At 52.7% G+C, this 23,108-nt stretch overlaps 6 protein-coding genes across 6 annotated transcripts; 3 read left to right on the forward strand and 3 right to left on the reverse strand.

Moving 5' to 3' along the window:
- Positions 1 to 2,881: 2,881 nt before the first annotated feature.
- Positions 2,882 to 3,379, forward strand: J4E92_001147 (uncharacterized protein; the record flags this gene model as incomplete). The annotated part of the gene is made up of 1 exon (XM_051492561.1): positions 2,882 to 3,379. One exon carries the CDS (start codon positions 2,882 to 2,884, stop codon positions 3,377 to 3,379), a length of 498 nt encoding a protein of 165 aa, XP_051358073.1.
- Positions 3,380 to 4,146: 767 nt separating this feature from the next.
- J4E92_001148 (uncharacterized protein) lies at positions 4,147 to 9,167 on the reverse strand (the record flags this gene model as incomplete). Its single annotated transcript, XM_051492562.1, has 5 exons — positions 4,147 to 4,913; positions 4,965 to 5,460; positions 5,508 to 6,143; positions 6,193 to 8,738; positions 8,789 to 9,167. 5 exons carry the CDS (start codon positions 9,165 to 9,167, stop codon positions 4,147 to 4,149), a joined length of 4,824 nt encoding a protein of 1,607 aa, XP_051358074.1.
- Positions 9,168 to 9,913: 746 nt separating this feature from the next.
- ANP1 (Mannan polymerase II complex anp1 subunit) lies at positions 9,914 to 11,541 on the reverse strand (the record flags this gene model as incomplete). The annotated part of the gene is made up of 4 exons (XM_051492563.1): positions 9,914 to 10,279; positions 10,327 to 10,646; positions 10,697 to 11,376; positions 11,468 to 11,541. 4 exons carry the CDS (start codon positions 11,539 to 11,541, stop codon positions 9,914 to 9,916), a joined length of 1,440 nt encoding a protein of 479 aa, XP_051358075.1.
- A 1,807-nt stretch (positions 11,542 to 13,348) lies between these two features.
- J4E92_001150 (uncharacterized protein) lies at positions 13,349 to 14,428 on the forward strand (the record flags this gene model as incomplete). Its single annotated transcript, XM_051492564.1, has 2 exons — positions 13,349 to 13,490; positions 13,593 to 14,428. The coding sequence occupies 2 exons, from the start codon at positions 13,349 to 13,351 to the stop codon at positions 14,426 to 14,428; spliced, it is 978 nt and encodes a 325-aa protein (XP_051358076.1).
- Positions 14,429 to 15,700: 1,272 nt separating this feature from the next.
- J4E92_001151 (uncharacterized protein) lies at positions 15,701 to 17,278 on the forward strand (the record flags this gene model as incomplete). Its single annotated transcript, XM_051492565.1, has 3 exons — positions 15,701 to 15,709; positions 15,779 to 16,303; positions 16,361 to 17,278. The coding sequence occupies 3 exons, from the start codon at positions 15,701 to 15,703 to the stop codon at positions 17,276 to 17,278; spliced, it is 1,452 nt and encodes a 483-aa protein (XP_051358077.1).
- A 595-nt stretch (positions 17,279 to 17,873) lies between these two features.
- Positions 17,874 to 22,813, reverse strand: DCL1 (Dicer-like protein 1; the record flags this gene model as incomplete). The annotated part of the gene is made up of 5 exons (XM_051492566.1): positions 17,874 to 18,649; positions 18,712 to 19,160; positions 19,210 to 19,434; positions 19,481 to 19,695; positions 19,745 to 22,813. The coding sequence occupies 5 exons, from the start codon at positions 22,811 to 22,813 to the stop codon at positions 17,874 to 17,876; spliced, it is 4,734 nt and encodes a 1,577-aa protein (XP_051358078.1).
- Positions 22,814 to 23,108: the final 295 nt, after the last annotated feature.

The raw sequence follows: 23,108 nt of genomic DNA on the forward strand, positions 1-23,108 counted from the left end.
CTGTTTCGAGCTCGGCCCATAGCTTTAGGTCGTTCAGATTTATGCTTTCGAGACGCGACCCTCCGAGAACACAGGTGACAAATTCGCGCGTCATACGTCCGCCTAGTCGAATTGATCGAGCATCATGGAAGAGTTTCTTCGGCAGAGTAGCTTCCCGCCACGGTCTTTGGTTTCCGTGATCAGCCCAGTAATGTATATGTACTCGCAAGTCTTACCTGAGCCAACAGAGATCGACGTCCACTACATGCACGAAGCTATGGAACGTTCGCCAAAGAGTGTCTGGTAGTGTTAAGACCTGTTCTGATTCGCCATAACCATAGCCTACCATCTTCTGGTGGAAACTCCTCACGCTCTTTGCTGAGAGTCCTTTCGTATTTCTCATAGTGGGTCCTTCTGTTGTCATTGTCATAAAACATTCTCCACAGCAGATGTAGCTTCTCGTCTGCGGTGAGTGGAGACCCTGGTTCGTATACTCTCACCATGGCTTGAGTATCTCGAACCCGCCCCTGTTTAGACCAGCTTGTCTCAGCGTAAATGGCGCGCCAGTAACGAGGTCGCGCGTCGAACAGCTCTCGATGATGGGTAATGTTCTGATGACTGTCGAGAACTGTCCAGTGTAGTTCGCGCACATACTTTGCGTAGGTAGGTTTCTCGGCAATGGTCCTTATCAACAGCTCCTGCTTTCTAGCAGTGCTTTGGTCGATACTATGCCATTCCCGAGCGGAGAACCTGGGAGGTACGACGGCCCTTCGGCCTGTGGCAGCTCGCACGACTCGACCTTCGCGGTAAATATCGAAGGAGCATTCGATAGTGGCATTATGGGTGCTTAAATCAAGGTTGCGAAAAAGCTCAGGTAGCTGGGAACCCGGTTAGAAGAGCATGTAGAGTTGTTAGCGGAAGTAAGCTGTACCAGTTTGTTGTGGAGAAGGCGGCAGGTCTCGCTGAGGTGCTTGATGTCTGTGTGTGAACACGAATGCACGATGTCTATGAGCAGTTCAGCTGGCAGTTCCGCGAGATTCGCCATGACAGGGAAACCAAATTGTTCAAAGTGCAGTGAACTTAAGTCTTCGAGTGAATGACAGACAGTCTGAGGCAGCACAGAATGCGGGGTGCGGCGTAAGCTTCGGTATTCTGAAACCTGCAGCTGTGCGGCGAAGCTGAACAGTAACGTCACGTGCAAACTCACTATTGACAATCTTGGAACCCAAGATCTGATTCTATCCCTCTCTTCATCATCTAGCGATCTCGACTTCCCTTTCTTACATCTCGTTTTCTCAATTTAGCTAAGAGCGCGCCTCCTACAATCCCGGATCAATTAGGCTCCGGCCAGAATGTTCGCAGTTCCTGTCGTACATAAGGAGGAAGACTGATGGAAGTAAGACCAAACGGCAACGTGAACCCCTTCTGCGCCTGTGTAAGTCCTCGAGGGTGGAGAGTATGCAGTAACAGCCATCGGAACAGACCATTTCACGTCCACATCGAGCAACCCGGCAAAGACAAACTGAGCTTTCGCTCGAGCGCGGAGGATGAAGTCGCAGCTATGGGAACAAAATGCGATGAGTAAAAGGTAGCAGACAAGAGAGTCTCTCCGAATCTGTGCACAGTCGCTGTCGTCATGGAGACAATACTAATCATGCCTCATAGAGAGGAATCTCCGGGTGTCGGCAAGTGGAGGCTATATCCATCTCACGGTATAGACACCCATTTGATTCACCATCGCATTGCTCACAAAAAAGCAGTAGTCATGCGCTGAGCCAAGCCGGACATGTAGTGTTTGGTGTACGGAGGACCGCGGACTCACAGGAGACCGCGGGTCGCGGTGGACCCAAACGTTCGCTTCCCGCTTCCAGCTTCCAGGCCGTCTACCGAGGCAGGAACCAAGCACCGACCTCCTGCGACATGCTTGCCAGACCCCTGGGTACCCACAGCTTCGATCGCATCGTGAATGCGCTTTTGTTTTTTACATGATATATTGATGCGTTAGGACGACTATCGGTGTTGCGAATCTTTGCGAGCTACTTTCAACAACATGTGTCGCCGGCAGTCCTTCTCAGACCTCGACCATCCCGCAAACCATCAACTCCATCGCGACCATCAGCGTGCGCATCACCACTTCAGGATATGAGTTCACCCATCGCCCAAACATACCCTGCCGTTTACCCGCCTCTGCCTTCCCAAGCCTAAGCGCCACGCCTGGTAAGGCACTTGAGGTTTCCAAACGACCATGATGCAACTCGGCACTTCTCTCCCCACTTATCTTCAAACGGCATACAACCGCCTCACCCATGCGCTTTTCCCATGCCTTCTCTTGGCAAACAAGGCTGTCAAACATCGTTTAGGCTACGTGCAACAATGCGACAGCTTGGCCGCCCTGGTCTTACAGCTCGGGTATCCACATGGCTGTGCGCCATAGGTTGGCCTGTGGCTGCCCTAAGATTCCTCAGGCCATTTTCAACGTTTGAGATGTTATGGGCAGGAGGTAAGCTACGTAGGCAAGATTCATGGTGTGGATAGAGGAGGCAAAGGGTTGATTCGGGCGTGTGGAGGATGTGATAGTGGAGGATACAAGCGTATATGAGCTAAAGTACTTGTAGGTGGGTTTTTGCTCAGTTGGTGTCTTTCTATCCTTCATTCTCTTCGCATCGCTCTTTTGACTACGCAAACCGTAGAACGGTCTTTACATAATCTCTACTTTCGATTCTTCAGTCCACCGTTGAACGGTAGTCTAGTTCCTATTTCTATACCCTCGATACCTTTTTGTAACTCAAAATATCTGCCATTACACAATGAAGTCCACCATCTTCTCTGTCGCTTTGATTGCTACGGCTAGCGCGCTTCCAGGCCCGGCGTTTAGGACTGTCAACAGACTGCCTAGCATCAAATGTATGTCATACACACATGTCTCCATCTATTCTCTGCTAACCAAAGACAAGCCAACCCACTCCGCCGCGCCAGCCAGATCATCCCCGTAATCGTCGGTGGACCCCAGGACACGTTCATTCCCAACACCATCACCGCAGCAGTCGGCGACATTGTCCAATTCCAGTTCTCCAACGGCAACCACACCGTCACGCAATCAACCGCCGACACAGCATGCACTCCCATGGAAGGCGGCATCCACAGCGGTCACATCCCCTTCGAGGACGGCCAGACAGATGTCGGAACTTTCAACATGCCCATCACGAGTGCAGACCCCATGTTCCTGTACTGTGCTACTGGACCGCATTGCCAGGAGGGTCAGGTTATGATGGTCAACCCTGCGAGCACGCAACAGTTGGCCGACTATGTCAAGTTGAGCCAGCAGAGCGAATCGAGCACTGATGGAACCGATGTCGTCGGCGGAACTGCGGGCAAACTTGCTCTGGATGCTGCTGCGTAAGTCTTGATGCCTCCCAGCGTTTTGGTCATGCTTCCGATCATACAAATACTAACTCTCTTACAGCTTCGTACCTGCACCCCCAGAGGATCCCGCTGCTGCTCCTCCCGCCCCTCCCGCTGAAGCCCCTGCAGAGGAGGCGCCAGCTGAGGCACCACCCGCTGAAGAGGCTCCTGCTGAGGCACCTCCCGCTGAAGAAGCACCCGCAACGACATCTGCCGCAGAAGCCCCAGCAGAGACCACAGCCGCTGCCGAAGCACCCGCCGAGGCACCCGCCGAGGCACCCCCAGCTGAGATGCCTATGACTACCGCAGAAGCAGCTCCCGCCGAGACTCCCGCTGCTGCTGCTGCCATGGCTCATGCTTGAATTGAACGAGGGGCTAGGGGGATAAGGAAGTTTTCAATGTAGATTTTGCGAGAAACTGATGAAGTGTATACATCCAAGCCAAGTAGCAGGGCTTATCGATCATGATGCCGTTTATCTTCTTCGTTGGTGCAATGAGTAGATGTGTGTGAAGTCTTGTGCAGCATCGTTACAGATCTAATCTACCTGACTGCCAGGTATCCATGTGGACCATCTCGACGAGTAAGCGATGCGAGCCTCTGACACCAATGAGACCACGAAGCAGCGAAGGGGAAAACATGCTCTGTATGATGTCATGTAATTCTCTTCATTACCTCTCACACCATCTATGCTGCAATGCGATAATAATGCTAAACTCACGTACCAATAACCCCTCTCATCTGGTGCCAAAGTGATACAGAAGATGCTAGCCTTCCTTCTCAGCCACCTTCTCCTTCTCCTCCTCTCCGTCCTCACTACCATCCGCAGTCTCGCCACTACTGCTACCTCCCTTCTTCCTCTCAGCGACATCCATTTCTCTGCCATCGATCACCGGCTCAGCCTTCGCCGCCCGCTCATCCTTACTCGGTCGCGGTCTCGCAGGCTTTCCAGCTTCTTCTGGGAACAGCTCAGCGAAGAGGTTGGGTTGGAAGCGGTTGATGCGCTTCCACGTCTCGTGCCAAAGTTCCTCTCGTTTGGGGTTTTCGTCCGGTGGTGCAAGGTACCCGCCATTGCTGAGAACCAAAAGCATGTTTTTGAGGTTCTCGGCAACGGCTTCGTCCATGTCGCCTTGTCCGCTATTGCCCAAGCGATCCATGAGGCCGACTATTGTGATCCACAAGTCTTCGAAAGACAGGCTCTTTTCTCCTTCTTCATTCTCTTCGCCTGAGAGGCCGTCAAGCAGCACTAGGTAGTGCAGGAAGACCTTGCTCAGAAGTGTGGCGGCCCTGATCCTAGTCTCGCTCATGCCCAGTGGATCAGATTGGTAGACTTCTGGTTTGAGCAGCTGGGTGATGAGGGGTATGAGGACTTCGCTGAAGATCGCGGTCCATTCTCGGTGCTCGGGGGAGGCGAGGTCGTTGGAAAGAAGGGTTCGTTGAAGTGAGGAGAAGGCTTGCTGGCGTAGGGAGCGGCAAGGGTTGAGGCATTGATGCGCGAGGGTCTTGAGAATAGGAGACCAGTACGCGGTCCATGCTGAAGATGTGTTAGCGTCTCGATGCTTGACGAAGGGAGAATTGTTCCCACCTTCAGTAGTCTCAAGGTGAGACTGTTCGATAAAGTTTGGCACCCTGCTGGAAAGTTGGAAGACAATGCTCATAGCAGTGCTGCCGCGTACGACAACTTCGTTGCTCTCAAGCTTCTTAGGCTTCTGACCCTTGTTGCGTCGTGCAGCCTGATCATGCAACTGCTCTTCTCGAGCTCCAACTTGAGCTGCAGTTGCGAACTCATTGAGAAGCGCAATCGCAGCCTCGTAGTTATCAGCAGTAATGCCAGGTTGAGGCGAAGTGGTAAGGTCTTCGACGAGCTGGAATACATCCCCAGCAGCATCGGGCACTCCTGAAAGTCTGCTGAGAATGGTCCAGAAGTCTGGTGATCCTGCAAGTTCGCTGCGAAGAGCGTTCGGACCCTTGCAGCAGTCTGTCAGACCCTTCAGAATCGGTTGTGCGCACTCGTGTAGCAGAGCATCATTGAAGCTGGAGAACGTGTGCATAAGGACTGGCGCACGGATGAAGTCATAGTCCTGGATCGATTAGTACTATATTCTCCTGGGAGTGCATCAAGACTTACATTGCTGGCTTTGAGCAGACTCAGAAGATAGTATACCGATCGTGCAATGACCACATAGTGATGCTTAGGCGCGTCGCGGATGACAGACGCCAAAGCATCTGTTACATCCTTTGCAAGCTCCTTGACAGTCTCTTCATCCCTAAGCGCTAGGACAGTCGCCAGCTCAAGGACGAAGACAAGACTTGGATCGTAAAGTGGGCCTTTACCCTTCTGTCTAGGACCGGTCGTTCGCGGACTTGCGCCGGGTATCTCCGGTTTCACAACGATGACTCTAGGTGAGCCATCTTCGGGTAGATGCTCAAGTAGAGATGACAGAAGTGACCGCAGAGACTCCACTGGCAGCTGGCTGATGTTCGCAAGGATATCTTCGAAGTGACATTCCTTGACAGTATCCACAGTACAAAGTGTGTACTCAATCTCTTGGTCTGATGGCTCCGGAGGCTCGTCATTGGCAAAGCTCGACACATATGATGTCAGGGCCGAGAAGATGCCAGTGTCTGCTGGACGCTCTGCACGGTCGATGACTTGTGCTGGGTTCTGAAGTGGTATGGGTGCTAGAGCGAGCGTCTTCTGGAAAGAAAGGAAGTAGGGTGGTATCAGCGAGTTGACGAACAAGTTCACCATGATGCGAATAAGCTACTGTTGTTAGCACTGTATAGAAGAACAACAAAATCGAAGACCTTACATGTTGCCACCCATCTCTTATTGATGCTTCGTTACCCTTGATGACCTGGAACAAAACTACGGTCGCTAGCTGCGCCCTACCGTCACGACCGAATCGCACAGCAGTCTCGCTGACCATGACGCTCTTCTTGTCGGCTTGCACCTCGGTGTTGAGCGATGTGCTTGGTGGCACATCGGGCGCCAATGTGCTGATGTACGACAAGCACGAGATGATACGGTCGAGAGCCTCAGTAAGGCCGTACTTGGCAGCGATTTGAGCGCATTGGTCAAAGCCCTGCACAACGCGGGAAAAGACCGCATCGTCAGTAGCAGACATGAACACGTAGGATAGGGTTGCTATGATCGGCTTCCATGTGGCAGCGAACATGTCCGCATCGAAGATGTTGGTGTCGCAGATGACGATGTCGGACGTCGACTGGCACTTGACTAGCAGCTCTTTCCACGCGTGGTCGTATGCATTTCGATCGCTGTGCTCCTCGGGTAGGATAATCTCGCGATTCTTGATGGAATCATAGATTCCTTGCAAGAACTCAGGTTCAAAGTCCTTGCCATTGTTAACACCTCGAACGTTCTTGGTGAAATCTTCCAACTGCATTCGTTTCGTCTTCAAGTTGGGGTTGTGTTGATCGGTGTTCAGCATAATGACGGCGTATGTGAGGATATAAATGGCATCGCCGTTGGCAATCCCCTCAGGCTTGACCATGTTGAAGTACGTCTCAGAGAATTCTGTCAGGATTCGCTCGATCAGGGCCGATTCGCCAGGGAGACGGAAGGCGTGCAGGAGCTGTCGAAGCGCTTCATCTATCCGCTGTCCTTTGAAGTCGAACAAGTTGATGAACTCGCTCAAGAGCGCCTCGTTTCCCCTCTTCGAGATGAACTCGCCCAATACTTTCTTATCGACTCTCGTAGTACCTTTGACGAACTCGGCGATGCATTTAGGATCATCTGGGTCTCGGATGATTCCCTGTTGTGCCAGATAGGCGATACCAGCCTTGGGCTTTTCGTTGAATTTAGTGGCACCACGGATGATGACCGCCTTGCGCGCCCGCTGCTCGCGGAGTGACTCAACGCTTGGATAGCCTTCAGTCACAGGCTCGTCGTCGAGGCGATCTGCCATAGATTGCACGAAGCCAAGCAGTGCGTCCAAACACAGTGGAGGTACATTGACAGTACTCCATGTTGCAGAGTCTGGGAACGCGTTTCTGGAGAGAAGTCCAACAATGTCCATGCAGACATCTCCACGGTCAATCTCACAGTCGTAGTTGACAAAAAGTTCTGCCATGTAGGAAGGTATCCGAACCAAGCCACCCAAGTTCTCCACCATGGCCTCTCGAGCATCCGGCTTTCGGGCGCCTCCTTCCAGCCCCAGCTTTTGCCGATCCTTGACAGGCACTGGAGTTGAACGACCGCTTGAGTTGCTCTTTTGTTGCGGCGGCTGCTTGATTAGACTGGGCGCACTTGGAACTCCTTCGTATAATGAAGGTTCGATACCCGGCTCAATGGGTATCTCAACCCGTGGGAAAAGGCATGCGACCAGATACGAGAGGTAGAGCTCTTGTTGCAGCTTGAGCACATTCCTGCATGTCGCCAGCAACGTACCAGCAACTCGCAATGACTCGTTCAAGATGGCCATATTGTCTGATCTGACGAGCTGGAAGATGTGCCTGCACAAGGTGTCCTTGGCCAGATTGGCCAGACTGGGATGGCTCGCTATCGACGGCCCGGCGACTTCAAGAGCAACGTCTACGATGCGCAAGGCCATGACGCGCATGGTGTCGGTATGTTGGCGGTCGTGAGGGTCCAGCAGATCAACCAATACTCTGAACAGCTCTCTTATGGACGGCAATGAGTACGGCTTGATCTCGAGAGGGGCTTGTGGCTGCCCATCCGCCGCGGTTGCTGGTAGATCTAGAGTACTACTCGCAGGGTTCGCGGTACTGTCGTTGTCTTCATGTCCCTTCTCAGGATCGATTGGCTGCTGCAGCGCCTCGACCTTGTGCTGTGCAGAGTCTCCCTCGCCGTTTGCGGTTGGATCCATTCTCAGACCATCTTGCTCGTCCTTTCCTTCCAACTCTTCGTCCATGGCGTCCAGCTCCTCTGGCGATTCAATCTCCAGCGTCTTCAGCCTGCGGAATATGACCTGACACATGGAAACCATGGCAATCTCTGCCGAGCGTCGGAGCAGCTCTGACAGTCTCGCCTGGCAGCACATGCTCAAGCCTGTCTCCATCATCTCGCATACGCTCTCGTCGCCCAGTACCTCTCCTCCGCGACCTGAGATCATGACTTCCATAAGCCTGAGGATACGAAGGAGAACGATCTCGTCGGCAGCCGAGTCGCTGGCTTCGAATCGGCAGTGTGTAATGGCGGAGGAGAGCTGCTGCATAGCTTCTGGTAGACGTGGAGAGTCATGACCGATGATGCCATACGACAGGAATTTGGTAATAGCGATGAGGGCGAGCGAGGTGATGGGCGCGGAGGTGGAGGAGGAGCGGATGACTTGTAGGAAGGGGTGGAGCATGGAGGGGGTATCGAAGGCCCGGATGTCTGGTGCATCGTTAGCATTGCCCATGTATCGTCCCGACTGTAGCATTCACCTTTACAGCCCTTCAGGTCGTTCCTCAGGCGCGCAAAGGCAGACATGAGAGGGTTGTCCTGCATGCTCTTGCCCTTCTTTCCCCGCAGGCCCCATCTGCTCGGTACAGCCTCCTCTTGTTCTCCCGCGCTTATGATGCCCTGTCCCGTGCGGTCGCGTCGTTGCACAGCCGGTGTCTTGTTGGAAGAGCTGCCCAGTATGGCCGCGACTGAGGAATGTGCCCAGCGGGCATGCTTTCGCATCGCCGACGTGACGGTAATGCATTCTGTCACCACCAGGGCTACTGGATTGACTGCGACGGTGATAGGTCGGGGGTCCAGGTCGACAATTGTTTCCTGGAGTGTTGACGCGACATGATCGTCGCCGTCGGTGCTCGACATGGCGCGGGAAGGTTGTGGTGTACGTGTGTATGCGACAAAAGTGTGGTGCGCGGCGTCGTGTCTTTATGGCGGAGGGCTCATGGACAGCTGTATGTCTGGTTCAGTCGACTTGAAAGATGACACGCATCCTCCCAATTGCTGCTGCCTGGTGATAATCTAAATATTGAGGTATTTAGGGCGTGGAGTAATCTTTGCCCTCGACAATCTGTCCTCAAGTCGTACGCAATCGATCCCAGGCGTCGAGTTGCACCGTCCGAACATTTGGCGGCTTAGCTCTAGCGGAGTTTCGGAGGTGCTGAGGCCAGGGGTCCGACCAGCGTCAGATGCCAGCCATGACGAAACACAGAAGCATGGCGAGTTGCGCTAATCTTTCCCGCTTGCATTTCATAATGTTTCTTGATATTGTTACAAACAAACGTAGTGCTCATCTACTGCTGAACCTACAACGCCCGTGATGCAAAAGCTGCTGTCTAATGTATACATTCCTCCGCCTCGTCTCCAAACACCCTCCGAGAGGAAATGCCACCATCCAAGGCCGATTCCGCCAAATGTTGCTGCCTTGAAAATCTGTAGGCTACAATCAAAGCATGCAGTATATCGAAAGAAAACAAAGTCAGATCTGCGCCCAATCTGCCTAAATCGTTACTGTCGTTGCTGCGGTGGTTCGACCCACTATGGTCCAATATTGCGAACATGGATGCTGACCGAGGTCCTGTACCCTTGAGATTATGTGCGCGCTGTAACGACTACGATTGCTCGCCCTCCTTCTTTTCGACTGGCTTGTCCTCTTTGGTGTCTGCCTGGTTCGACTCCTGTTTCGCTGCTGCTTCTTGTTGCCTGGCCTTCTCGGCTGCCGCCTTCTCCTCGTTCTTTGCTTGCTGAACCATGTCTTGAACCGCTGCCTTCTCCTTCTCCCAGTCGCTTTTCTTCTCGTCAAAGTTCTCCTTGATCTTGTTCTCCTTCGCCTTCTTGGCCTCTTCTTCGGCCTCCTTTGCCTTGCGTTCCTTCTCCATCTCTTCCATGTGTCGGATATCGTCAACACTGGGTTCGTAAAGATGCCAAATTGTGTAGTGGGGAAGGCCGACGACGGAGAATTTCATGCGCTTTGCCATCTGCTATGTGTTAGCTCTGTAGTAAGAGGTGTAATGACATAGCTCACCTTGCCGAATCCCTCTGTCTCAGCGTGCTTCTCGAAACTGAACGCAGGGAAGTGGACACCGGAACGGAAGACCTTGGCTTTCGCAAGAATACTGACACCACCAACACCATCGATCTCCATTTCCATGTCCGGGTCGCCGTAGGGGTCGCGAAGGTAGGCCAAATGCGGGCGCCAAGTAGCGTACTCTGCGTATCCCTCTACAATGACTGCATCCTCGTCGAGGGTGTCGGCGAGAGCGAGAGCGGTCTCGGATTCTTGCCAGGAGTTCAGATCGTATGGTTGTTCTCCGCCGAGCCAGTCCGGAAGCGGTCGCCAGACGTCTACGTAGGATATTAGCATGCAAACTTGTACTATGCGTGGCCGTACATACTCGGTACAATGACATCCTTGTTGTGTCGCATCAGATCTTCCAAGATTGTGAAGGGAGCAGTCTCCACATCGACATCTCTCCAGTAGACCCAGCTGTGCGTTGGTCGCAGAGCAGCGCTTAGCAGCCAGTTTCGCGCTTGCGCCATTGACTTTCGGCGGCCAGCCTGTGCCGCGAAACCGTGACGACTCTCAACATCTTGGTTGACCTTTTGCCCGAAATCCTTCTCCATGATGGAGATCTCGCCAAATTGCTGCTTGGGATCGGGATTGGCCTGTAGCTCCTCCAACTTCTCCGTCAAAAGTGAAATGGTGTTGTCCTTGGAATCTCCGACGAGGAAAGCCAGGTCAATGAGGTTGTGCGGGTAGGTGAGGTTCTTCAGATGGCCAAAGAACATGGGCAAATGCGGAGCCGCGTCTCGCAACGGAGCGCATAGCAGGATGCGCTCTTCCCTTTCCCAACCCCTTGCCGTGCCTTGAACATTGTTCAGGTCGTAGTATCGCACCGTCTCGAGTTGCGCGTCATCGCTCGTGGTGAGTAAGCTGAGGGGCCCGGAGCCCAGGTTCGGTCGCAAGTCGGGGAAGAAGAAGAATAGGGCGGTAAAGAACAGCGAGCCTACGATCAGCAAGCGCTGGATCAGTGTTCTCCGCCGCCGGAGCGCAGGCTGTGACCGTGGCTGGAATCTGAAGGTGCACCGAGTGTTAGAACCATGTTCATTTGGGGTTTGGGCGTAAAGGAGGCGCGGCGCAGGGTGCCGGCGGGTGTTGGACGTACTTGTGAGGTTGGATTGAAAAGGTGCCCCCTCCTTGTGAGGGATATGCCCCATTGGAAAAGGCATGGCGGTGCATCTTCCCTTTCGTAGAGGAATGTAATGGCAACATCCAGAGAGATGGGCGCCAGATGTCGAATGCTCCCTTGGAGAACCCCGGTCACCGAAGACCCGCCAGATCACCAAGTTGCTGATCGAAGCACCACCTTGCACTCCTTGTTGATCTCCGCCAGGGAATTGCCGCTGCTCAGTGTATTCGCGAGGTTACACACTTCGATAGCCGTCTTCAGATTGGTGATGTCGTGCGCTTGGGGTGTTGCGCGTCTTTGATAACCTCCGTTGCAGGGCCAAGGATTTGTTCGCTAAGGCCACGGTGACGTCCAGATAGGTTGCTGATAACTCGCGCGCGTCTCAGCGGATGTTGCCGAATCAATCGACTCGACGCGCAGGGCTGACGAGATGCACGGTGGTGGTTGTTCGAGTGCTGCCACTTTGTCAGATCCCCGGGGTGGGAGGCTAAGCCAAGCCACCTAGCATGGCCGTTTCAGATCTGTAGAGCAATGATGTGCAGGAGTGGCTGTCCACGTCCAAGCAGCGAATAGTAACGGTACACGAGCGAGGGTGAGTTTAGACCCTCGTATTCTCGACATTGCGTCGTATGTTTCACAGGGGTCATGCAGTGGTGAAAGGGAAGCAGCACATTGCAACAACCACAACTTGTCACTTGTACGAAGAATCACGAGCAAATATCAAGGAACAGGTACCAAAACAATTATGAGTGGAATGAATGCATTCGAAGTACGAGTATCTACTATTGCCCACGATCCCGGCTTCAACCGCATCATTCTATGGTTTCTTTCAACAATCTGAGCGTCGTTAGCGATGCTCGAACAGCGATTTCGTAATAGTATCGACGTGTGTTGTGTGCTCAGAAAGCCGTGTTAAATCATCCCCCATCGCCTGGCCTCGGGTCGCGGCAGCCCAAGACGGATTGCCGCGACTTTTGGCTCAAAGACCACAATAACGCGGCGTTGGACGAACCAACAGTGCAACTCCACAACCCGTCATCCCAGCCGAGACTGGTAGGGTGCGGGAGGGTGACCCGGCGACAGATGTCGTTGAATGGATAGACTAGTTTTCCTCCTTGAACGGAACGGGAGAGGGATCGGGGTGCTTACCATGGACAGTAGGCCTGTGGTAGTAAGAGCTAGAATGCGTGTCTGGTTACAATGTCAGCGAGATCCTTCAATTTGTGAAGTAACGAGCTGGAAGTGTAAAGTGATATCAGACAAAGGTAAGCGGTATAAATTTTCTTCAAAGAGATTCAGTAGCAGAACTGAAATAATACGATCATCATATAAAGCGAAGTGAGAAGGAATGATGAAGACTTACCACTATCAGTATGTACTGGGGAGTGCTGTAGGTTAGCAGTAGATGTGCTGGCGCATCAATTGAATGCCCAAGAACATAGACTTGTGTCGCAGCCGTGAAGCTATGATTGCATGCTTGCGAGTCGCGTCGTCGCGCGCTCTGGTACAACGCTGGTCTGTATCTGAGCTAAGTTAGCTAGGGTCGCAAAGTCTGATGCGAAAGCGGAAGCTCCAAAGTTGGAATCAGAGGGTGGTGCATGTTCAAAGCTCATCTAAGATCGCAAGAACTATTTCAAGGTATCAATCATGAAATGGGGGAGGATAGAGGGGTGTGCGTGAACGTACCGTGAGCGCGGATGTGAGGTAAGGAAAGAAAGTTGAACCGGACGCGCAAGAAAATTGAACTTGAGGGTCCCGAAATCTTGGCAGATCTGCGCTTAGTCATCCACTTTTCTGAACACCATGAAATCATCTGCAAGTACAGCAACGCTGCAGCACAACATAACCACAGACACGATGAACACGGACAGGAGAAGAAATAATGCGCCCAGTGGTGGTACCAGTGCGCCAGTGTTTGCGCGTACAATCAGAGAACCGCAGTACCTGGAAAAGTTGAGGCCGACAAGGTCAAGAGGCGCGAATGAGCTTCGCAGGATCTGTAAGTGCCCGAATGACCCCATGCGTCTCCCTACGCGCGGATGTGGAGCTCGACTGGAACGATGCGTACTTTATACATGTTCTGCTTCTAACACGTCCACAGTCCTTCAGACATCCATCATACCCTCAGCGTCGGGTTCCGCGTACCTCGAAATACCCTCCTCCTCCCCCGCGATCAAGTCGACCCTCATCCCGCCGACTTCGTCTCTCAAGATCACGGCTTCTATACAAGGCCCCAAGCCTCTTCCCCGTAGCGCGCCCTTCAGTCCTTCGCTCCTCCTTACAACCACGGTCAAGTTTGCGCCGTTCGCAACACGACAACGGCGAGGCTACATACGCGATTCGGCAGAGCGCGACCTGGGAGTTCATCTAGAGACTGCGCTACGAGGTGTCATCATCGGAGAGAGATGGCCCAAGAGTGGGGTCGAAGTTGTAGTCACAATACTGGAAGGAGATGAGGATGGCTGGTGGGGAGACTCTGCTAGCGGGGGCAGCGCGGCCGGGAGTGGATGGGGTCTCTTGAACGTGCTAGCAGGCTGCATCACGGTCGCCAGCGCTGCCATAACGGACGCCGGGATAGACTGCGTCGATGTGGTATGTGGAGGTGTCGCCGCAATCACGCGAAACCCGGAGTCAAGACAAGAGCAGGAGCTGGCTAGGATACTTGATCCCTGTCCAGCTGAACATAAGGAGGTTGTTGCTGCCTGTGTAGTCGGATATCTGGCTTCAAGAGACGAGATCACAGAGATATGGATGAAGGGGGACGTCGGCTCAGATCCAGATGCTTTGATCGAGGGAGCCACGCATGCCGCTGTCGGCAGTCTCGCGGTGGTCAAAGAGGTCCTGCTCGAAGCGCTACAAGCCAAGTTTCGGGGTCAGATCGAGGCGAGCGAGAGCGGTATGAAAAGGAAGGCACAAGACGTGGACATGACAGGATGAGGCAGAGTGCCATAAAGCTTGTTACACTGTTTCCAGTTCGCAGCTTTGCACACACCAGATAGCCAAACTTCAGGCTGGCGCCTCAACCGCCGACGCAAGATCGTTGCCGACAACGTCGACCCTCGCCTGTTGGGTAAGCGTCGGAACGATCTACAAATTGTGGCCTTGTTCGTATGGCGTTCTCAAAATGCATAGCTTCGGCGTTCAAAACCGCCTGAGTAGGATAAGCTCATGCGTGTGGACCTCAAGGCCTAAACTTCGCGGCTAAGAGGGCCCACTTGAATCCACCTGGAGTAGACGTTGAGCCCAAGTGCAGAAACTACCTTAGCCGACGACATGTATAGAATACGATTTTGTCCGCCTGTTTCCGCGGTCGAGCTGGCGCTATCAGTGAAGACGGACGTGATGATACATTGACCTCAACCACAAACAATCTAGCCTAGCAGCGATCTGACAGCAGAGACATGTCCTCAAGTCTCAGGCGCGCCATATCTCCCGCATGCGCAGTAAACATTGCCAAGGTGCATGTCGGAGCTTTGACCGCAATGATTGGTGCGCAATTGCAGGAAGTGGCTGGGGTGCAGCAATCCTTGCCACTTGTTTTGACAATGGCGTCACGATCCTACACCTCCAGCCTCCGACACGGCTCACAGATTGGACATATTCCTGATACTTTGGGAACAAGCTTGGAACGGCAAAGAACAAGCGTGTCGGTAAAGCCAGGACGAGTTCACGGCCCACCCGGAGTACGCTAGAGTCGACACTTTCAGAGCTTTCCGGGCGGGTCGCATTGGCAATGGCAGCGGCGTGGGTCCAGAGGTCATCCCGCTCCTGCTATCTAGAAGTCATCCTTGCCGAGATGGGATGAGGCAGTAAGCACAGCTTCCCAAAGCGCTGTCTTGGGGAGCCACTGCCTGCTTGCGGCTGGCGAGCAACAGACACATATCTGTGTTCGCTGTGCCACTGTCTCTCTTATCCTCTTTCCCCAGCCAATTTTGTCACTTTTGGTTTTTATCATTCCCAGCGGGCGACATATGCACGCCGTTCGTTTTTCTCGCTCGAATCACAGCACAGTAGCCGGCAAGCAATTCCGTCTTAGCTGCTCCTCCGCGGCCAAGATCCACTGCAACTAGTCTTGGTGCATAACATTGCGATACCAACCTAAGCGGCAATCTGAAGGATTATAAGGCGAGACAGTCGTCGCTGCAGCTGCCCAAGGATCTCTACGTCTTTCGCTCTACGGCCGTTGTTGTGAAATTGACCTTCGCTACCATGCCTTCTGTACGTTCCATGCCTACAGCATCCAACCCATGTTCCTTGCATCGTGAGCCGCGCTAACGTTCCTCTTAGTTCAGTCGCGTAGCCGCGCTGCTCCCCGCGCTCTTCTCCTCCATCGCCTATGCCGTCCAGCCAGTCGAAATCCGTGGCCAGGACTTCATCAACACCGGCACAGACAAGCGGGTGATGATCATTGGTGTCGATTACCAACCCGGAGGTCAGGGAGCATACAATCCCACAAACAGCGAAGATCCCCTCACAGATGGCGACAAATGTCTGCGAGATGCAACCCTCATGCAAAAGCTGGGTGTAAACACGATTCGTGTCTACAATCTCGACCCTACACTTGACCACTCCAAGTGTGCCTCCATCTTCAACGCGGCCGGCATCTACATGATTCTTGATGTCAACTCGCCTTTACCCGGAGAGAGCATCAACCGCGCGGAGCCATGGACATCCTACAACAGCGACTACCTTACTCGCGCGTTCGGCATCATTGAGAACTTCAAGGGTTTCCCCAACACCATGGCTTTCTTCTCTGCGAACGAGGTCATGAATGATCTGAGCACTGCTGAGTTCAACCCCCAGTACATCCGGGTACGTTCGATTATCTTAGCCAATGATTCACGATAAGATGAGCTGACAAGAACGCAGGCTGTTCAGCGTGACATGAAAAACTACATCAAGAACCATGCCGACCGCACCATTCCAGTCGGCTATTCTGCTGCAGATGTCCGCGAGATCTTGCATGATACCTGGGCTTACATGCAGTGTATCCACGACGAGGACGAGTCATCCTCCGACTTCTTTGGTCTCAACTCCTACAGCTGGTGCAATGGCGACAACTATCAGACTTCCACATATGATGGCTTGGCTACTATGTTCGCCGACTCTGCTGTTCCCGTCTTTTTCAGCGAATACGGCTGCAACCGTATTATGCCTCGTGACTTCGACGAAGTTCAGGCCCTTTACGGCGATCAGATGAGGGCGCTCTCTGGAGGTCTCGTATATGAGTACTCCCATGAGGAAGCAAACTACGGCTTAGTCGAGATTGACCAAGACGGCTCTGTCGCACTCATGAAGGACTACGACAACCTCCAGAGCCAATTCAACAAGCTCGATCTTAGCGCCCTTGAGGCGACCAACCCCCAGTCCACCGAGCTCAAAGCCCCCGAATGCGACGGCAGCCTCATAACCGCGGAGCAATTTAGCAAAAACTTCACGATTCCAGCTGTCTGCCCTGGATGCCAGGATCTCATCGACAACGGTATCGAGAACCCAACAAATGGCGCGCTGGTGGATATTGGTGACACCAACGTCAAACAGAAGGTCACTGGTAGCAATGGCCAGCAAATCAACGACTTGTCGCTCAATGTTGTGTCCAACGATGGGTCTAACACTCCCGGCGGCGAAAACACGAGCCCTAGTGGCACCGACTCGGGTAACGATGACAACCCCAGTCAGACGGGCGACGCGGCGCAGCCTTCGGAGACTGAAGGCGCAGCTTCGCACACCTCTTTCAACTTCAGACTGGCTATGATGGGCGTGTTCGTGTATATGCTCACTTTGTAGTTTTGCTGTCCGCGTTTTACAGAACAGTCGAGCTTTTGGTTCAGCCTACTATGCATAATAATTGCGACATTCTGGAGGACGAGGAGGGATGAATTGGACATGCGTATGAACTAATGAAGTCAAATCGGAAGACGAACTAATGGCGTTGCTATTCTTGTACATAGTTGGGCTGTGTATACCCTTATCGTTTTGAGACGCAACTGTTTCCGGCGTCTATACGCAATATTACTTCCTTACACATGAGAGTATCTCTTCACACCTTCACTTTGATATGCTTTGTTTAAGTTTGTAGGCTGCCTTTGTCTTGCTGCATGACGCACGGCTAGTAAAAGCCAAATTATGTATGGGTTACTTGAAAGTTTGGTAAGCCCACGTATAGACCAAACTTGGTCGCTCGATTAGCCCTCGTGACAGTAATGATCATGGTCAGGACTGTTGGTTCCATGTGTTGACTAATCAATGGTACTTTTCCGTAGTCTGGAGGCCGTGGCCATACACTATACTGCATAGCCTGCATCGCATCATGATGCTGAGCCCGTATGCTGCGCATCCCTCATAGCCTCATATCAAAAGAAAAGTCATCCCACAACCAGGTCTAGATGCTCAGACCCATAGCCTCCTTCATCAGCTCCTCCTTCGCTTTGAGCACCACCTCATCCTGTTCGCCCTCACCCTCTCCCTCGTGCACGCAATCACACTTATACTTCTTCCTGAACTCGTAAGGCGGAAGTCCATCTAGCTTCTCCAACGCTCCATGGCTGGCCCTCACACGCGCATACCTACCGCTCTGGCCCAGGGAATGAAACCACACCTTTCCATGAATCATGACCATAGCCACGACTGCCTTGCCTTTTCCAGGGATGAGCGTCTCTGTCTCCATGGCACCCATCCGCCACTCGCTACAGCCGAAGGTGATTCCAAGGAGACGACTGAGACGGGTGGTAGGGTGGTTGGAAGCGAAGTTCTCGTACGAGTCGAGGGTCATGTTCTCAAAGAAGGGCTTGAGATGACTGTCGAAGAAATCCTGTACGACGCTGAAGTCGAACTCTGCATCAACGAAGATAGCGGCTGTGTATGCTTCGATCACGTCGGCCAAGCACTTTGGTGGTTCGCTGATGTTGACCCAGTAGTCAACGGCGCCATCCGCTTCTCTCTCTGCTTCTTCGGCTTCCAGGACGTAGTCGCGGATTTGGGAGCTGAGAATAGCAGTGTTCTGCTTGATGTGGACATGCCAGCCGAGCTTTACGCACACGGCGCCTAGAAATTTGTTGGACACCATGGGTGTTTTATGTTCCGTGAGCCACTGAGGGTCCTTGTCTGGGTACTTGTAGTAGAGGTGCATGATGAACGCCATATCGAGAAGAGAGTCACCTGCAGGAAAGAAAACATTAGGCCAGCTCAATTGCATGCACAAAATCTGCAGGAAGACTTACCCAAGAACTCGAGTCGCTGATAGTTGGGTATATTCTCATACATGTACGGGTATGAGGGGTGGGCGAAAGCCGATCGAAGAAGACGTGGGTACTTGAAGTGATATGGGTGCACCAGCTCAATGTTGAAAGCGGTATTGACCATCGCTGCGGTGGCGTCGGCAACTTGGTACTTGGGCTTTTGATAAGCGTCGTAGTAGTCTGACCACCTCGACATCATATGATCTTGACTGTTGGCGAAAAGCTTGACAGCTTTAACAGTTTCGTCCCAGTCTTCGGGGTTCCATCGCCCGCCCCGGTAGTGCTGCTGGAAAGCAGCACCGATGAAGGCCTCACAGACGTCCGCGATGCTCTTGTCGCCAAGATTATGCGTGAGCTTCAGCCAGTCGTCTTCAGTCTTCTTCAATCCCTTACCCCTCATGAGCTTCACCCCTTCAGGATACCATGTGCGTCTATGCAGATTAGATCGTGTATAGCAATGAGTAAATATACTGTACATACCTTGAGAAGGCTTCCGTGCGAATGAAGCGGTACAGCTGAATATCGCGTTCAGTTCCATCTGCGGAGACCACCAGCTTCTTTCCCACTGCAGTCTCCATCAGGTTCTTGTTGCAGAGCATTTCCATGCGGCGGACGTGGAACTCGAATTCGTTTTCATCTGGCTGCTGGACAAAGACCGAAAGTGAGGTAGCCATCTTCAGGAAGCAATCCCCTAGGAATTCAAGACTGTACCGTATTAGCAGGTGAAATCTTGAATAATCCCAGTACCTACCGTTCATAGTTTGGACCCATTCCGCTCTTGAAGTTGATCTTTTCTTCGCCGTGCTCCTCGGAGTTGTCGGAGTCTTTAGTAAGAGCTTCTAAAGCAAGCGCAGGGCTGACGTTGAGACCGAGAACTTTGCAGGCGTCCAGAGCAATGAGATAACTCTCAAAGCGATGAATGAGAGCCGGTAATACGTAGCACATGACCACAAATCGTATCGAAAGCTGTGCTGTTAGCAATGTTTTCATACGCACAAGCCGACGGAGTTCTTACATTAGAGACGTGAAGAGGCTCTGGACAGATGTAAGTCTTCAAGTCGTCGAACTCACCCTTCTCTTTATCCTCGACGCATGCAAGATGGTTTCGGCGGAAAGGAATCTTTTCCACTTCAAGAACGGGCTGCGAGGCGTGCCACTTTGATATGTCTCTACTCTTTGCCCACCGGCTGTCGCTGTAGTCCAGAATAGTGGCCATGAACTTTTGTCCACTGCGAGGTAGACCTTTAGGAGGCGGATCTTGTGGCTTGAGATGGGCTGCGAGGTCGTTGGAGTAGTAGCGTCGACCTCCATTCATTGGATCTACGAAGTAACGATCTAGCAAATCCTCAGACTTGGTCTCGGGTGTCCACTTCCAAGTGGGCTCTTTGCAGACTTTGCGAATTTGCTCCACGTCTAGGATTTGATCGAGAGAGGTAACAGACGAAACAGAAGACACCTGGCTCGGAGTTACTGGAACAACCCAATAAGATATCTTCTGGACGTCTTCCTCGTACACCTTGTTGTAGATATCCTCGTATATGCGTAGAGTAAAGATCGTGAGAGCTTCTATCATCTCGGGCGATACAGGTAGCGGAGTCGAGACGGATTTGGATACGACATTGGAGGGCCTTCCATCCGTGAGGTAGATAGGAAAATGCGGCATCTGCGGGAATGGAATGCGAGTGAGAAGACCCATAGGCTGATGAGGTCGGTCTAAGCCAGCGTCAAGGTCGATGACGGTCAGGTATAGAAGCGTAGGAACGACTCCGCGATCCACCTTCCAGAAATTTGGCTTGATCAACATAGAGTACATACCCTTCTTCTTTTCGCTAAGCGCTAGCAGTGCATTTCTCCCAGCTGGCAAGCTTTTGCATGTTGTTGGGAGGAGGTTGTCATCCATATAGCCTTTGGTGTGAAGCATGAGGCATGCCTTGTAAGCGGCAGAGCATTTTGCGATAGTTTTCCTGCTTTGAACGTCGCCAGTTACCGAGACCACCGGTGCATGTTCCGGTAACATTACCTCGCAAACAAACCCTCGCCGCTGAGAATCCTGAGCATCATAGTTGACCTCGGGATTGATAACATAGGTTGGCTGGAGCATGGTCTGTCTGTCGGGGCCGGGTAGCGTCGCTACGAAGTGATTGAGGATTGATAAGCTCGAGCGATATGTGAGCTTTGCACCAGACTTTGTAACGAAGCTTGGATACATCTTGTCTTCGAACGACAACATGTCAACCTCGCCTCCGCCGATCTGACGGTCTTGGGGAAGAGCTTTGCAGAACTTTCTCATGATGCCTTCCTCGAACTTGACGTCGAAAACCCGGCTGCGATGGTCATCGTTGCCCTGCTCAATCATATGGAGATACTTCGAGTTCCTATGCCGTGCTCGGCCCCGAGACTGTACGTACGCTATCATGGTGCGATAGAGGTCGAACCGCACGACAAGGTTGCATTGAGGGATATCAAGGCCTTCTTCCGCCACAGATGTAGCAAACAGACAGTTGAGTTCGCCGCGACGAAACTTGGCGACCGTAAGGATCTGGTTCCGTAAAGAGATGTTGTGCTCTCCAGCACGATTGTTGACACCGACGAGCACGTTACAGCGGAGGTTCGGTCCACCGATCTGGGAAAAGACGAGCTGAAGCAGCCGAGCTGTTTGCCGTTGCTCAACGAAGACGATACAACGCGCTTCATCGCCGCGTTCGTAGTATAGTTGGAGCCAGTGGTGAAGTTTTAGAACTTTGGAACTCAAATCTTTGTCGCTCAAGGTACACAAACCGAAATCGAACTGTTGTACGAATGTGGCCGCTTCCTGTAAGCGCTTGGACTGGGCGTCCCACTCCTGCGCGGCGTCATCTCGCTTAGCCTTGTTATGCTTCAGGTGCTCGCGATCTTCGAGCTTGCGGCTCTGCTCGTCAGCGAAAGCAAAAGACCAATACATGTCAGACGCCCAGCGTCCGAGCTCGGAACCGTAGCGCTTGGAGGCCAAGAACAGTTTCTTGAATGCCGGTATGTCCCCATACTTTGCTTTTATCTCTTGGTGCAGAGGCGTCTCAAATTGGTCTTGTAGCCGTGCATACACTGCGATCTCCTCGGTAGGCCTGCTGATACTGTTCGAAGCGAGAGCACCCTCCGAAGTAGTGACGATCTTGGAATGAAGTAGTTTCTCGAGGTCGTTGGCAACTTCTTTGATATGATCGACCGACAGTCCCTTTGTGTCAATCGGAGAAGCTGTCATGCCAAAGATCCGAGGTCGATGGGAGGGGTCCAGTCCGTGTACGTAGTAGTCCTTCATCAAGCGAGCGTAAGGATGGTTGTTCTTGGCATGATGAGCCTCGTCGAAGATGAGGAGGTTGATCTGAGCCATGGTAATGAAGGAGTGCATCATACACTGAACAAGGACCTCGGCTGTACATACAATCACCATGTTCTTCTCGTAATGGCTCTGCCAAGTCGCTTTAGACCAAAGCGATGCGCCCATGGCGCCGCATATGCCCTCCACTTTCCGATCAAGGCCGCAACGCAAGACATTTGCTTGTTGGAAGACCAGGTTGACCGAGTCGACTAGAAAGAAGGCGATCTTGTGGATGCCGCCTGCGGCCCGGCGTTCGAGCTCGTCATTGAGAACATGCTGTAGAAGTAGAGTTGCGATGTGAGTCTTGCCGGAGCCAGTGTCCAAGACCGCTATTACGTTCTCACTCTTGGCCCTCTGAAACAGTTCAGTCTGATAGTCGCGAGGGTTCGTGATGCGGACTGTGCCCTCTTGTCTGGCGAGTATGTCGCGGATCGAAAGTTGCTCTTCGTTGGCGGTCTTTGCAGCAGCATCGTCAACTTCCTTTTGTGTCAAGTGAGAGCTGATGTTAGCAGCAAAGGCCTTCAGGACGTCATTCTGCGCTCTGCGCCTCTCCGATGTGGTCTTCGGCCCATGCGTACGTGCAGTGTCATCATCGCCATCTGGGTCTTCATCTGAGTCTCGCTGGTACTCATCCTTGGTAGCGGTCTCTTCAATGTCAGAATCGGAAGAGGAGGACGACTCGTCGAAGGAGTGGTAGTGTTCGTCCTTCTCGTATATTATCCAACTCATGTTTGTCGTGGCGCAATGCTGTGGGTGCAGTCGAAGCTTATCACAGGTCTGGAGAGGTAAAGCCTATGGTGAGTGTGATTGAAAATCGAGGGCAAGAGCGCGTTGCTGGTATTTGCGCAACTGTCGCGCGTCTTGCTTCGGGCAAGAGAGCAAACAAACAGTTTAGGTACCCGACGCCGCATGCTCAGCCGAAGCCGCTCGTGCTGACCCAATCAAACAGCCGCAGCCGTTTGAACATGCCGGAGATATTTCGCAGCAGCATACCAGGCGTTTGTCACTGTGGTGTTACCGCTTT

Source organism: Alternaria infectoria (assembly GCF_024043175.1).
Source record: "Alternaria infectoria strain BMP 0036 chromosome Unknown scaffold_1, whole genome shotgun sequence".
Lineage (NCBI taxonomy): Eukaryota > Fungi > Ascomycota > Dothideomycetes > Pleosporales > Pleosporaceae > Alternaria > Alternaria infectoria.